General features: G+C 31.6%; 2 protein-coding genes and 1 non-coding gene across 8 annotated transcripts in view; all 3 read left to right on the top strand.

Annotated features, from left to right (window-relative positions):
* The first annotated feature begins 2,685 nt into the window (after positions 1–2,685).
* On the top strand, positions 2,686–6,032 carry LOC107887460 (uncharacterized). 5 transcript variants are annotated; one of them, XR_005913180.1, is made up of 6 exons: positions 2,686–2,923; positions 3,129–3,261; positions 3,426–3,610; positions 3,705–3,793; positions 4,754–4,824; positions 5,366–6,032. It is a non-coding gene; the product is annotated as an uncharacterized protein (transcript). The 5 variants fall into 5 exon arrangements; XR_005913181.1 differs by having other exon boundaries at positions 3,117–3,261; XR_005913182.1 differs by having other exon boundaries at positions 2,687–2,923; positions 3,253–3,261.
* A 1,439-nt stretch (positions 6,033–7,471) lies between these two features.
* Positions 7,472–14,024, top strand: part of LOC107887459 (putative disease resistance RPP13-like protein 1) — a 66,159-nt gene continuing 59,606 nt past the window's right edge. Inside the window, exons 1-2 of one of the 2 annotated variants that reach the window (XM_016811723.2) lie at positions 7,473–12,282; positions 12,373–12,718. In XM_016811723.2, coding sequence (XP_016667212.2) covers positions 9,015–12,233 — 3,219 coding nt within the window. In that variant the 5' untranslated portion in view covers positions 7,473–9,014 and the 3' untranslated portion in view covers positions 12,234–12,282; positions 12,373–12,718. Of the gene's footprint in view, positions 12,283–12,372; positions 12,719–14,024 lie in introns of those variants that run through there. The other variant, XM_041092508.1, reaches the window with a different exon arrangement.
* Positions 7,828–9,011, top strand: LOC121217303 (putative disease resistance RPP13-like protein 1). The gene is made up of 2 exons (XM_041092826.1): positions 7,828–8,945; positions 8,999–9,011. The coding sequence occupies exons 1-2, from the start codon at positions 7,828–7,830 to the stop codon at positions 9,009–9,011; spliced, it is 1,131 nt and encodes a 376-aa protein (XP_040948760.1).

The raw sequence follows: 14,024 nt of genomic DNA, 5'->3' as shown, positions 1-14,024 counted from the left end.
ATTATGAAAACACCTTCCAACCTGGTAGAGCGGATTTTTTTGAATATTGAATATAGAGCATATATGATAATTAATTATCTGGCTTCGTTTTTCTATATAAATTTATTATTTTACTTTTATATATGTATGATTATTTAAAGGGTATTATGTTTAAAAAATTGTTCAACAAAAAATATATTTAAATATTGGTTTTCTTTAAAATGATTAGAAATAATTAATAAAAATCAAATTGAAGTGATGCAAGACAAGGCGAGGTGAAGATGAATGTATTCAACATCTATGGAAGTTGTAGTATTTTTCAAAAGGCACAATGACTTATTTGGCCCTTCAACTTTCCAAAATAGTAATTTTAGTCATGTAAATTTCGCTTTTTTTAGCCTTTAACTTGTATTGTTTGTCAAATTACTCCAAAATGGATGAAAAAAGTTAATATCCATTTATTTTGTTGATGTGACATACAAGTGAAATGCCACATGGTTGCCAAATCAACAATTAATTAATTTAAAATTTTGAAATTTTAAAATTTTGAAATTTTAAAAAATATATAATAAATTATTAATTTTTTAATATCTATTTTAGAGTGATTTGACAAATAACTGAAGTTTAAAGGTTAAAAGAGACGAAAAATTAAATAAATAACTAAAATAAATTTTTATAAAGGTAGAGGATTAAAAAAATTATTATGCCATTTCTTTTAAAGTTATACATCCACGGTGGTGGCAACCTCTCTCAATTGCCATCCTTGGTGTTATTATGTAATTTATAACACATAAAAAAATAAATATATAATACTACTCTAATGTAAACATTAAAATATAAAAATTTTCAAGAAATAAAAAATATATAAAATTATAAATATTAAATTAAAAATATAAATATTTAGAAAAAAAAAGTAAAAAAAATATGGAGGGACTTAAAAATATAAATATTTTGTACAAAATGCATAATATCTAAATATGTTTAGACTCGTTCTGAATTTGACCTGATCTGACCCGACCCATGAATTTAGTTTCTTACTTGCCTACTGATGAAATAATGCATTATATCTAAATATGCCAAAGTAGAAAGAAAAGCTAAAACTTTTTATAAAAACAAGTTAAAAATAAATAGAGAAGCTAGAAAGACCAACTTGATGTTATCAGCTAACATTACACTCGTTTGCTATAATCCTCATTAACAAAGGAAGACGATAGGAACTACCATTTCAGTTTTTTTATACAATAACGATTATTGTGGGTATATATATATACTAGTTTTGACTCACATGTGTTGCACGTGATGAATATGAATATTACGATGTATATTTTAAATAATCAATATTATTAATATTAGAAAATTTTAAATAATTCTAAAATTTCAAACCACTCCACATTAAAATAATTTTATCTATATTTTAAAAAGCATAAAGCATAATCATAAATTTAGCTCCCGACATTTACTCATTCTGTCACTTTGACTCTTAAATTTCATATTTTAGGCAAATTGCTTTTTGTGGATTGAAAAATTGATTGAATTGTTAAAATTTTAATGGCACTAATATGGCGGCTTACATGATAATTTACGTGCACTTCATTTCTAAAATGGACAAGTTATTGATTTTTTAAAATTTATCAAAATTTTATTATTTTTTATGAAGAGCTCTGGACTCCATGCAAATTGTCATGTCGGTGTCATTAAAATTTTAATAGTTCAGTCAACTTTTTACCTAAAGAAATACAATTTAACTAAAATTTGAAAGGAAACGGCCAAAGTGACAAGATTTTAATGTAACATGTTTAATTTTTTAATTTAACTTGAACAATTTCACTCGATTTGGCTCGACTTGAATTTTATTTCACTTGACCCGAGACTAAAAAATTCAAATCGAGTTAGGATGATAAAATAAGATTCACGGATTCGATTAATATGAACAATTTTCACTTAATTCAATCGATCGCTCACTCCTATCCATAAATGTCAAAGTACTATAATCATGACTAATAATTACTTTGATTCCAATAGGCATGAAAAACTCGTTGATATTAACAAAATTATTTCGAACTTGACTCTTATGAATGTTAAAATATCCCTAAAAAATGTATTTCAAAAAATAATTTTGAAGATACATATTTTAATAAATAATCAATACATTTATAATATCAAAATAAAAAATAAAATAATTAATATAAATTTAAACTTAAACTTAAAAATATTAATAAATAAGTAATAAATTCTAGTCTTGAACAAAAAAATAATGTATATAACTCAAATCCATTGAATAAAATTAATTTATTGCTAAGTTATGGCATTAAAACACAAATACACAATTAAATAGTCATAATTACTGAATTAATTAATACATTTATAATAAATAATCAATACATTTATAATATCAAAATAAAAAAAATAAAATAATTAATACAAATCTAAACTTAAAATAAAAAAATAAAAAATAAGTAATAAATTCTAGTCTTTAACTAAAAAATAATGTATATAACTCAAATCCATTGAATAAAATTAAATTATTGCTAACTTATGGCATTAAAACACAAAAACTTGTATGGCGTAAATAATTACAATTAAATAGTCATAATTACTGACACCATGTTTGGTTGGGTGTATTGGCTCATGTTTGGTTGGGTGTATTGGCATAGCCAATACACCCCTAATCGATGGGCCCCACTTAATCCTCCCTTAATATGTTGTTTGGTTGGTTGTATTCCCATTACGTCCCAAATCTGTTCCTTCCCTAATACACCCGGTCCCGTAATAGCTAATACCCCCCTCCAGCACCGATTTGAGAATCCTTACCCATTTCTTATTTTCGTTTCTTTTTTTGCCCTCATAGATTTCTGCTTCTTCTTCCATCGGTATTGCTCTGTCCTCATTTCTTCTGCTTTCATAACAAATCCTCAACATTGTCTTCATCAGAGGCCGATTTCAGGTATGAATCTTTGCTTCAACATTGTCTTCGGCTTTCTCTGTTTTAATTTTTCTCTCCTTTAGATTTTTCAACGTTGTCTTCAACATTGTCCCCTTATTTGTCTCTCCTTTAGATTTTTCTCTCTCTTTTTACTTAATTCAGATATTTAATTTTCTATATTATGATTCCATTGTTGACGTAGCTTTAATTTTAGTATTTCTTGTAGTTTTTCTCTCTTAGAAATTGAAACAGAGAGTTTAGGATTTTGAGAGGTTTGGATTCTGGTGGAAGAGTTTCTTATTTCTTGTTGTTTCTTCCTTTTTCCTGGATCGTGCTTCTCGATCAACCAGAGGGAGAAGGTGAATCTTCAACCTAAATTATGTTTATTTCATTTTGCGTTGTTCTTCTCCCTTTTATTTTCTAATGCTCTTCATTTTTCGGCGTTAATATTGTTTATAGTTGTGGCTGATGTTGAGAAAATTTATTTTCTTTTTGGAATATTTCCTTCAATTTCTGCTTTAAGGTGGGGAAGAGAGGACAATTGCTTTCATGAGAAAACTGGGACGTGCAAATTCTAAAACTCCACTATTGGGACACAGTTGTGAAAAAGGAACTATTAAGCACTCATTTCCTATGAAATATGTCCTAAAACCATGGAAACTTGGTCGATGGTTTTACCAAGTTGTCAAGTTCAGCATTGTTCAATATGTAAGTTCTCTTTAGCTTGAAGAAAATGAAATACTTAATTTTTTTTTTTGTTGTTGGTTTCCTTTTTTAATAGATTTGTATGCTTCCTTAACAGATGATAATCAAGATATTGACTACTCTTTTAGCAGTAATTCTTGAAGCTTTTGGTATGTATTGTGAAGGAGAATTCAACTGGGAATGTGGGTAAGATGATCTTAATGTAGAATGTTGCTGGTGATATTGAGGATTTTGTGTGATTTATCAGTAGAAAGACCTTTTTTTTCTGGTTAGAAGAAAGTAATTCTAAAAGATTGTGATCCACATTGATGCCTCTTTTGGTGCTTCACCCGCTAAGCAACAAGCCACCTAAAACCTAAACTTATGATGTTTCACTTGTGAGCCCAAGTTTGTGTTTAAAATATTTTGGTATTCCACTGTTGCATTTAAAATGGTGAACATTCATTACTGAAACAGAAATATTTGAATGGCCCCTCTTAAGAAATTTCTCATTATCTTGGCAATTTGTTTCTTGATTGTGCAGATATCCTTATATGGCAGTGGTTCTCAATTTCAGTCAAACATGGGCTTTTTATTGTTGGTTATCTAATTGGGCATTGAAATGCATTGAAATGCATAGCTATTTATGGTCACTTGCACTTGTTCTATATTCTTCATATGTAACGGGGATAACAAATGTTGGAATGCTTTTTAGTTACAATCAAGTTATGAAATTTCCCCCTATTCTTTTTTCCCTCTATGGAAAATGTGTGATAGTGCAAAATGGAAAGCTAATGCCTTTTGTTAATCCGTTGTGCTAATGTGTTGGATATGAGACAAAATATTTGATGTTTAAAATTAGGTTTCAACTTTTGCTTATTGTACCATACTTTTATTTTTGTCATTTTGCAATATCTAGTCATATGATTATACTCATAATTCCCATCTGTTTTATTGTAATTTAAGTGACTAGATTTGATTTTATGTTTGCTTGTTTCCATTTATTTGTAATACATTTCTAAACTTAAAAACTATGGCGAAGTGCCTTATTTTCTCTGCCTCCCTTTCTTTTGCTCTATGTATGGATGAGACATTTCTTTTGAGCGACTCTACTTTTATTTCTTATGAGCTACTAACTCATTCAACTTCTCTTGAATATGCATGCAGAACTCATCGCTATGGCTGGGTATTTGAACAAATATGGTCTCATCTCATGGTTTAGTCAAACCGTTGTTAAGGTTTGTCCTGTTTTCCTTGTACTTTCGTCTTATTTTCTATCTGCCATGTCCAATTTTACTAAAACTTTTTATGGAATCACCAAAGAGCCATCACCATAATCTACATGCGGTGCTTTGCTTTTTCTGGAAATAGTTGGAATCACATGTTTTCTCAAAAGGAAAATAGAAAGGAAAAACCAGAATACCATTGGCTATTTATATCTTGTCTTAAATAATGCAAACTATTGAAATACTTGTGCTCTACATTGTAATATATAGATCTAGTCAGTATGATTATTTGGCTCTCTCTAGTTCTGTTTTCATGTTCTATTAATATTTTCATATTACTTTGGCGTGTCCATTTGAGTCTTATTAAACAATGCCCTAGGATGTTCCTTTTCTTTTAGGCTAAGTTGTTCTGACACTGTTGTATTCAATGCTTCTGCTTTGGCAATCACACTAGGAACCTTATTTACGAAGCTTGTAGCACAGGTCTGATGGAAATTAAAAATTCAGCTGCTTGGAATTGCCTTTCATGTCAATGATCTGCTCATTTTTACAGGTCGTAGGTGGATTAGGTCTTTCATGGCAAATGTCATTTGGCATTCTGGTTCTTCTCTATTTCTACTCGCATTACTTCTTTGCCAGTGGAGCTGCTCATATTGGTGCCATGTTTACAGCCTCCTTGTCTGTGGCTACTGCTTTGGGCACTCCATCGTATTAGGGAGCCCTTGTTCTATCATTCCTCTCCAACCTAATGGGAGGCATTACTCATTATGGAATTGGATCCGCACCTGTATTCTATGGGGCGGGCTATGTACCACTAGCAAAATGGTGGGGATATGGTTTCCTGATATCGGTGGTGAATATTATAATCTGGCTTGGAGTAGGAGGCATCTGGTGGAAGGCTATTGGCTTGTGGTAAGGCAGAATGTCATAAAATTTGCTGATACTGAGCTAAGAAGGATTTCTCACCTAACTTGAAGTTTACAGTTTCTTCTTCACATCGGAAACTGATTTGTCTTTGATTCTTTACGTTGCAGAAATAATCTTTATAGTGGGGTGAGGTTTAGAGGGTTGGAAAAAGAAGAAAGATTTGAGTTTGAGGTGGAGGTGGAGGTGTTAGAGCAGAACTTAGATCTTTACCACAAATTTTGACAAATGGAAAATACATTATTATTTTGAATACATATTAGTAATTACAAACACAGATTTGCTGCTTGATAACATATAGATCTTTTTTTTTCATAGTTTACCATGGTTGCTTTATGCCTATATGATTGTTCATAGAAAATTTTTTTTGGAAGAAGCCTATGCATGACATTTGTTTAATCCATGTTTTCTTAGCAAGTATCTACATTATTAATCTATATTATATAGTATTATATATTATGATTTTATTAAATTCATATAAGAATATTTAATATTAAGAATTTTATTAAATTATATATTTTTATTAAATTATATTTAATAATAATTATTTTAAATTATATTATATAGTATTATATATTATGATTTTATTAAATTCATATAAGAATATTTAATATTAAGAATTTTATTAAATTATATATTTTTATTAAATTATATTTAATAATAATTATTTTAAATTATATTATATAGTATTATATATTATGATTTTATTAAATTCATATAAGAATATTTAATATTAAGAATTTTATTAAATTATATATTTTTATTAAATTATATTTAATAATAATTATGTTAAATTATATTTTATAGTATTATATATTATGATTTTAAAAAATTCATATAAGAATATTTAATATTAAGTTTTTTTCTAATGATATGTGAAGTTTTTTTTTTTGAAACAAAAGAGAATTCCTATGGTACATTCTTATACATGATCCATATTCTTAAGTAAAAGCCTTTGTGAATTACATTAATGATTATGCTTTTATTCATAATATACCTGTGGAAATATATTTAATATTAATTATTTCAAATTATATTTTATAGTATCATATATTATGATTTTAGTAAATTCATATAAGAATATTGATTATTAAGAATTTTATTAAATTATATATTTTAATTATAATATATTTAATAATAATTATGTTAAATTATCTATATTATGATTTGAGTAAATTCATATAAGAATATTAATTATTAAGAATTTTATTAAATTATATATTTTAATTATAATATATTTAATAATAATTATGTTTAAATATGATTAAATTATTTATTATTGATATTAATAATCTTATTAAAATTTAAATAACAATAACAATAATAATTTACCAAAACAAATTTCTGCTAATTATTAAGAATTTTATTAAATTATATATTTTAATTATAATATATTTAATAATAATTATGTTTAAATATGATTAAATTATTTATTATTGATATTAATAATCTTATTAAAATTTAAATAACAATAACAATAATAATCTACCAAAACAAATTTCTGCTAATTATTAAGAATTTTATTAAATTATATATTTTAATTAAAATATATTTAATAATAATTATGTTTAAATATGATTAAAATATTTATTATTGATAATAATAATATTATTAAAATTTAAATAACAATAACAATAATCATTTACTAAAACAAATTTATGCTAAGGGTATTCTAGTCATTTTAGTTTTTTCCATTATGCTATTACACCTCTATTCCATTCAACCAAACACAAGATTACTATTACGCCTCTATTCCATTACATTCAACCAAACAGTTAATTTGCTATTACACCTCTAATCCAATACACCTCTAATCCAATGCACCGAACCAAACGCATCTGAATTTCTTTTCAATGAGCTTATCTTTTGATTAAAGTAGAGAAAGATTGGTACGCAATAAAATAAAGAATCATTCCAAAAACTGTGACCTGTTTTCCACTTTCTTGTGTTTTCATCTCATTTGTCTCTATTCGTTGACTTCAACTCCATTCCCTGTTAACCCCATTTATACACAATTCATCTCCATTCCTTCCCCTCAATCTCCCCTTCCTTCTTCATCTCTCTCTTTGATTTCTTTGTCCCAATTCCACCATGTCTGTCTTTGGAGACGCTGCTCTTTCTGCCTTTTTGGAGCTGTTGTCTGCCAAGTTGCTTGACTCTGTACTCAACTTTGTGGCCGATCACCGGCAACTCCACCAGCAACTCAAGCTGTGGCAATCCATATTACCCGAGATCAAAGCAGTGTTGAACCATGCAGAGGAGAAGCAGATCAAGGACGAGGGTGTGAAGAATTGGTTGGACGATCTCCAAGACTTAGCTTACGATGTGGATGACGTCTTGGACGAGTTCGCTTACCAAGAGTTACGTCTCAAGCTCCAAAAAACTCAAGCACAAGCCAGCTCTAGTAAGGTACGGAAACTCATTCCAACCTGCTGTACTGGTGGTCATTCCTCTCCATTCTCTTTTATGTTCAATGCTAAGATGATTTCAAAGATACAAGCAATCACTGATAGACTGAATAGTTTGAACACTCGAAGAAGTAATTTGGGGTTGAGTGAGATCATGTCTCAAGGCGCAACTTCCAAGGGAAACAAACCCAGGCTGCAACCAACTTCCTTGATGGATGTAGCTGTGGAGCATGTTGGTAGAGCCGATGAGAAGCAAGAAATGCTTGAGTTGCTCAAAAGTAACAATTCCGATGGAGTTTGTGTCCTTTCCATCGTTGGCATGGGAGGGATGGGGAAAACAACTCTTGCTCAGCTTGTTTACAATGATCCCAGCATTAAGGAGTCTTTCGATCACAAGTCCTGGGTATGCGTTTCTGATGACTTTGATGCTGTTAACATAACAAAGACGATTTTAAGATCCCTCGATGCTGACTCACGTGATGAGAATGACTTGAACTTGCTTCAAGTCAAGTTGAAGGAGAAGTTATACGGGAAAAGGATGTTGCTTGTTTTAGATGACATTTGGAACGAGAGTTACAGTGATTGGACCATCTTACGGGCTCCATTTGGAGCAGGAACCAAGATTATTGTAACAACTCGACTCCAAAAGGTTTCATCTAATGTGGATTCGGTGAAAGCGTTTTACTTGGATAAACTCTCGCATCATGATTGTTTATCCATATTTGCTCAGCATGCATTGAAAGCAAGAAACTTTGATGGGCATCTCCAATTTAAAGAAATTGGAGAGAACATAGTGAGAAGGTGCAACGGCTTACCTTTGGCAGCAAAAGCCATTGGAAGCTTATTACGCACAGTTACGGATCATAGTGAATGGGAAAAGTATATGAGAGCGAGATATGGGACCTACCAGAAGATCCATGTGGCTTACTTCCAGCTTTGCGATTAAGCTACCATTATCTTCCTCCTCATTTGAAACGATGCTTTGCATACAGCTCCATATTTCCTAAAGATTATGAATTTGAAGAAGAAGAGATAATCTTGTTATGGAGAGCAGAAGGTTTCTTGCAATCAAAAGCTAAAATTCAAGGAAAAGGTCTTGGACACCAATATTTTCAAGATCTAGTGTCAAGGTCATTTTTTCAAAGATCTAGTGAAGACAAATCCCGTTTCGTGATGCATGATCTTATGAATGATTTAGCTCAATCAGTTGCAGGAGAAATATGTTGCAGAGTGGAGGGTGAAAAGCAACAGAAGTTTTCGCATCGTTCTCGCCACTCAGCTTATGTTATCGATGATCGGTATCAAAGTGTAAAGAAGTTTGAGGCATTTTATCAAATGACTTCTTTACGTACTTTCTTACGCTTAATGGCTCCAAGATATGAGGTATTCTATTTATCTAACGTTGTCTTGGATGATTTGTTCCCAAGACTTAGCTACTTAAGGGTTCTTTCTTTGGGTGGGTATGAGATCTATGATTTGCCGGACTTGTTTGAAAATTTAAAACATCTACGCTACTTAAATTTTTCTAGAACCCGAATCAATCGTTTACCTGATTCTTTGTGTAGTCTTTATCATTTGGAGACTTTAATATTAAGAGATTGTTCAGAGCTCAAAAATTTACCCTCGAAGATCGGAAACCTTGTCAACTTGCATTTTCTTGATATTAGAGGTGCGGATTCAATAGAAAGGATGCCCTCCGGATTTGATCAGCTAACTCAGCTTCAAACGTTATCAAATTTTGTTATAGGGGAAGGTGATGGACGTCTTATTAGAGAATTGAAAAATTTGTCAAACCTTAGAGGTAATTTTTGTCTTTCTGGATTGGAGAATGTTAATGGTCAAGATGCGAGGGAAGCTAAGTTAAATGAGAAGCTAGGGATTGATGGGTTAGAACTACAATGGGGTAGAGACTTGGAGAATAATACAAGGAAAACAGAAGTTGAAGAGCGGGTGTTGGACTTTCTTCTTCCTTCGAAAAAGCTTGAGCAACTCATCATTGAGAATTACGGGGGTGTAAAATTCTCATCTTGGATAGCAGATTCTTCCCTCAAGAATTTGTCGTCTTTGAAGCTTCGCAATTGTAAAAACTGCAAGTCACTACCATCAGTTGGAAGGTTGCCATTGTTAAAAGATCTTTCAATTATTGGTTTCGATCAAGTACAGAAGATTGGTGTTGAGCTCTTCGGAGAAAATCAATTGAATCCATTTGCATCATTAGAGATTCTGTCTTTTGAGAGTCTTCCAAACTGGAAGGAGTGGGACAGTTGTGAAGGAGACGAGAAGGTTTTGAAACTCCCCAGCCTTCGTGAGCTTTCAATCAAAACCTGTCCTCAATTGTTGGGAAGGTTGCCTACCCATCTTCCTTCCTTGCAAAAACTTGAAATTCATTGGTGTACGAATTTGGTAGTTTCAATATCAAGTTTCCCGTCACTGTGTAAATTCAGTATACAAGGGTGTGCAGAACTGGTGGATGATTGCTCTTCTCCTGCAAAGGAGCTTTCCTCTTTGCAAACTTTGTCTCTTTCTAACATTTCAAAGTTTAATATTCCAGCAGATAGGACAATGTTGAGGTTTGGAAGCTCAGAACATTTTGCAATTCATGGTTGGGAGGAGTTGCCATCTCTATCATGGTTTGGGTTTAGCTTAGTTGGACATCGTTTCATTTCCGTTTCGAGTTGTCCTCAACTGCAGTCTTTGGAAGCCAAGGAAGCCGAATTGCAACCTGACAAGATTTCACGTGTTGAATCTCTGCGGATATATGACTGTGAAAGGCTCAATAGACTGCCACAAGTCTTACATGAGCTCATATTTCTTACAGTGATGGAAATTGGTAATTGTCGAAGCTTGGTTTCTTTTGCAAAGAATAACTTACCTCCTAATTTAAAAAAGCTGACAATTGATACCTGTGAGAATTTGGAGTATTTGGTTGATGAAAAAGAAGATAATAAGAGTATGAGTAGTACCCTCTGTCTTCTTGAGGAGTTGTCTATCTATAATTGTCGAAGCTTGGTTTCTTTTGCAGAGAATAACTTACCTCCTAATTTAAAAAAGCTGAGAATTAGAAACTGTGAGAATTTGGAGTATTTGGTTGATGAAAAAGAAGATAATAAGAGTATGAGTAGTACCCTCTGTCTTCTTGAGGAGTTGTTTATCTATATGTGTCCGTCTCTAATGTCTTTGTCATCGAAGGGGCGCAAAAATATTTGCAATCAGCTTCAACTTCTCGGTATTACTGACTGCTCAAAACTGAGTTGCCTATTTTCAAACACCAAGTTTCCCATAACGCTTAAACGTTTGAGAATTGAAGAATGTCCGGAGTTGGAATACATAGCCCAAGAGTTTGAGGAAACCGCTTGTCTTGAATCTATTCTAATTTTCAGATCTGGAATTAAATCTCTACCACGAGGACTAGACAAGCTCATCCATCTCCAGGAGATTTGTTTGGATTGGTGTTCAAATTTGGTTTCTTTTGAAGAAAGTGGGTTGCCCAGCACCAGCTTCAGAGCTTTTGTAGTAGATGGTTGTAGAAATTTTGGAGCCCTTCCTAAGTGCATGGCCAGCTTCACCTCTCTTCGACAATTAAGTGTGGACAACTGTTCGGCTGACATATCATTTCCATCGGAGGGATTCCTTGCAAATCTCACATCACTTGCAATCTCAAACGCACCCAAGATTTATAGGTCACTTGTGGAATGGGGATTAAATAGACTCACCTCTCTTCAAGAATTGACCATCGGAGGTGGAGGATGCTCAAACGTGGTGTCGTTCCCAGAAGAAGGGACTGGAATGATGCTGCCTCCTTCTCTCACCCGTATCACGCTTTTCGGATTTGAGAACCTGGAATTCATGTTCTCCGAGGGCTTTCAAGACCTCACCTCTCTTAAAGGATTGGACATCGATGATTGTCCCAAGCTAACATCTCTTCCAAAAAAAAACGTGCTTCTCTCGCTTGGATATTTATATATTTCCAGTTGTCCGTTGCTGAAAGAAGAGTGCTCCAGCGATAAAGGACGAGAGTGGTCTAAGATTTCCCACATACCCCTTGTTGGAATTGATGGTAAAGCAGTCATCCCGAGGGAATCAGATTGAAAGATGAGCTGCAAAATCTGTGATTGGTTTCTTCAGAGTGATGGGAGAGGTACAAAAAATCATTTCAAACAAGTCTAACTTTCCTTAGGAACAAGATAAGAATAGGAATCAATATAAATTTATTGATTGATATGTGCAGGGATTGAAAGCGAAGTTGGGGTGGAAGTGAGGTTTCAGAAAGATCATTTGAAGGAAAAGTAAAAAAGATGTCACTTCTCGCGTTAAATGGGTGGAATTTGTCATTTAGTGTTACAGTAGTTTCAGATGTTTGTAAACTTGTTTCTTGGCTTTGGGGTTTAATTTTGGAGTAGCATTAGTTCATCGATTTTTGTCGAATGTGAGCTTTGTGTATTGTTTTTGGAATAACATTTTACTTTACTTTACTTTTCTTTACTTGGTTTGGAAAAGGATATTCCATCCTTATTAACTTATCTTCTATTTTTATTTCAACATTTTTATCCAAATTTCTCCTATTTTTCTATTTCACTTTCTTGTTTTTCCCTATTTCTTTCTTTTCTTCCTATTCTTTTCCTCTCTTTCCAAATAATGGCATTGGTCAACTCTTTTCCTCATTCTCTTTCATTTCCAAATAATGGCGTTGGGGTTCTCTTTTCAAATTATTATGCCATTTCTTTTAAAATTATACATCCACGGTGGTGGCAACTTCTCTCAATTGTCATCCTTGGTGTTATTATGTAATTTATAACACATAAAAAAATAAATATATAATACTACTCTAACGTAAACATTAAAATAACGTTAATATGACTATATAAAAAATTTCAATAAATAAAAAATATATAAAATTATAAATATTAAATTAAAAATATAAATATTTAAAAAAAGTAAAAAAAATATGGAGGGACTTAAAATGGATTTGGGGTTAATTTTTTTGCAAATATAAACAATTTGCAAATATAAACAAACTTGGATAAAATTTTAGGTTCATATTTTGGGCCAAATTGGACTTAGACAAACATAAAACAAGCATGTAAAGTATTTTAATATTATGTCCAAAAGAATACACATTTTGTACAAAATGCATTATATCTAAATATGTTTAGACTCGTTCCGAATTTGACCTGATCTGACTCGACCCATGAATTTGGTTTCTTACTTGCCTACTGATGAAACAAATGCATTATATCGAAATATGCCAAAGTTGAAAGAAAAGCTAAAACTTTTTATAGAAACAAGTAAAAAATAAGTAGAGAAGCTAGAAAGACCAACTTGATGTTATCAGCTAACATTACACTCGTTTGCTATAGTCCTCATTAACAAAGGAAGACGATAGGAACTACCATTTTAAGTTTTTTATACAATAACGATTATATATATAGATATACTAGTTTTGACTCACATGTGTTGCACGTGATGAATATTTCGATGTATATTTTAAATAATCAATATTATTAATATTAGAAAATTTTAATATCATTAATAGTAACTGTTGACACCATTTTTTGGATTGAAAACGGGGTCGACTTGGATTTTGAAAATGAAAACGGGAGTCGCCACCAATCCTTTTTGAGGTGTGATTGGGTCACCTTGAAAAATATTTTTTTTAATAAATAATTTGATTTTATTAAAACAACGATTTTGGTCCACGAAATTTAGAAAACGGGTTCGGGAGTCGGTTATGCACGAGGAAGGATTAGCACCCTCGATACGCCCAAAATTGGTACCTTAGTTGATTACTTAATGTCTTAATGTCGAAAAATGAGAATTTTGGAAAATTTTAAAAATATGATCCTTGTTAAAGCGTTGAAAATTTTTAGAAAAAGAAGCATG

This window comes from Gossypium hirsutum, chromosome D05, assembly GCF_007990345.1.
Source record: "Gossypium hirsutum isolate 1008001.06 chromosome D05, Gossypium_hirsutum_v2.1, whole genome shotgun sequence".
In the NCBI taxonomy this organism is placed as follows: Eukaryota; Viridiplantae; Streptophyta; class Magnoliopsida; order Malvales; family Malvaceae; genus Gossypium; species Gossypium hirsutum.
This window is presented reverse-complemented; position numbering and strand designations above follow the sequence as displayed.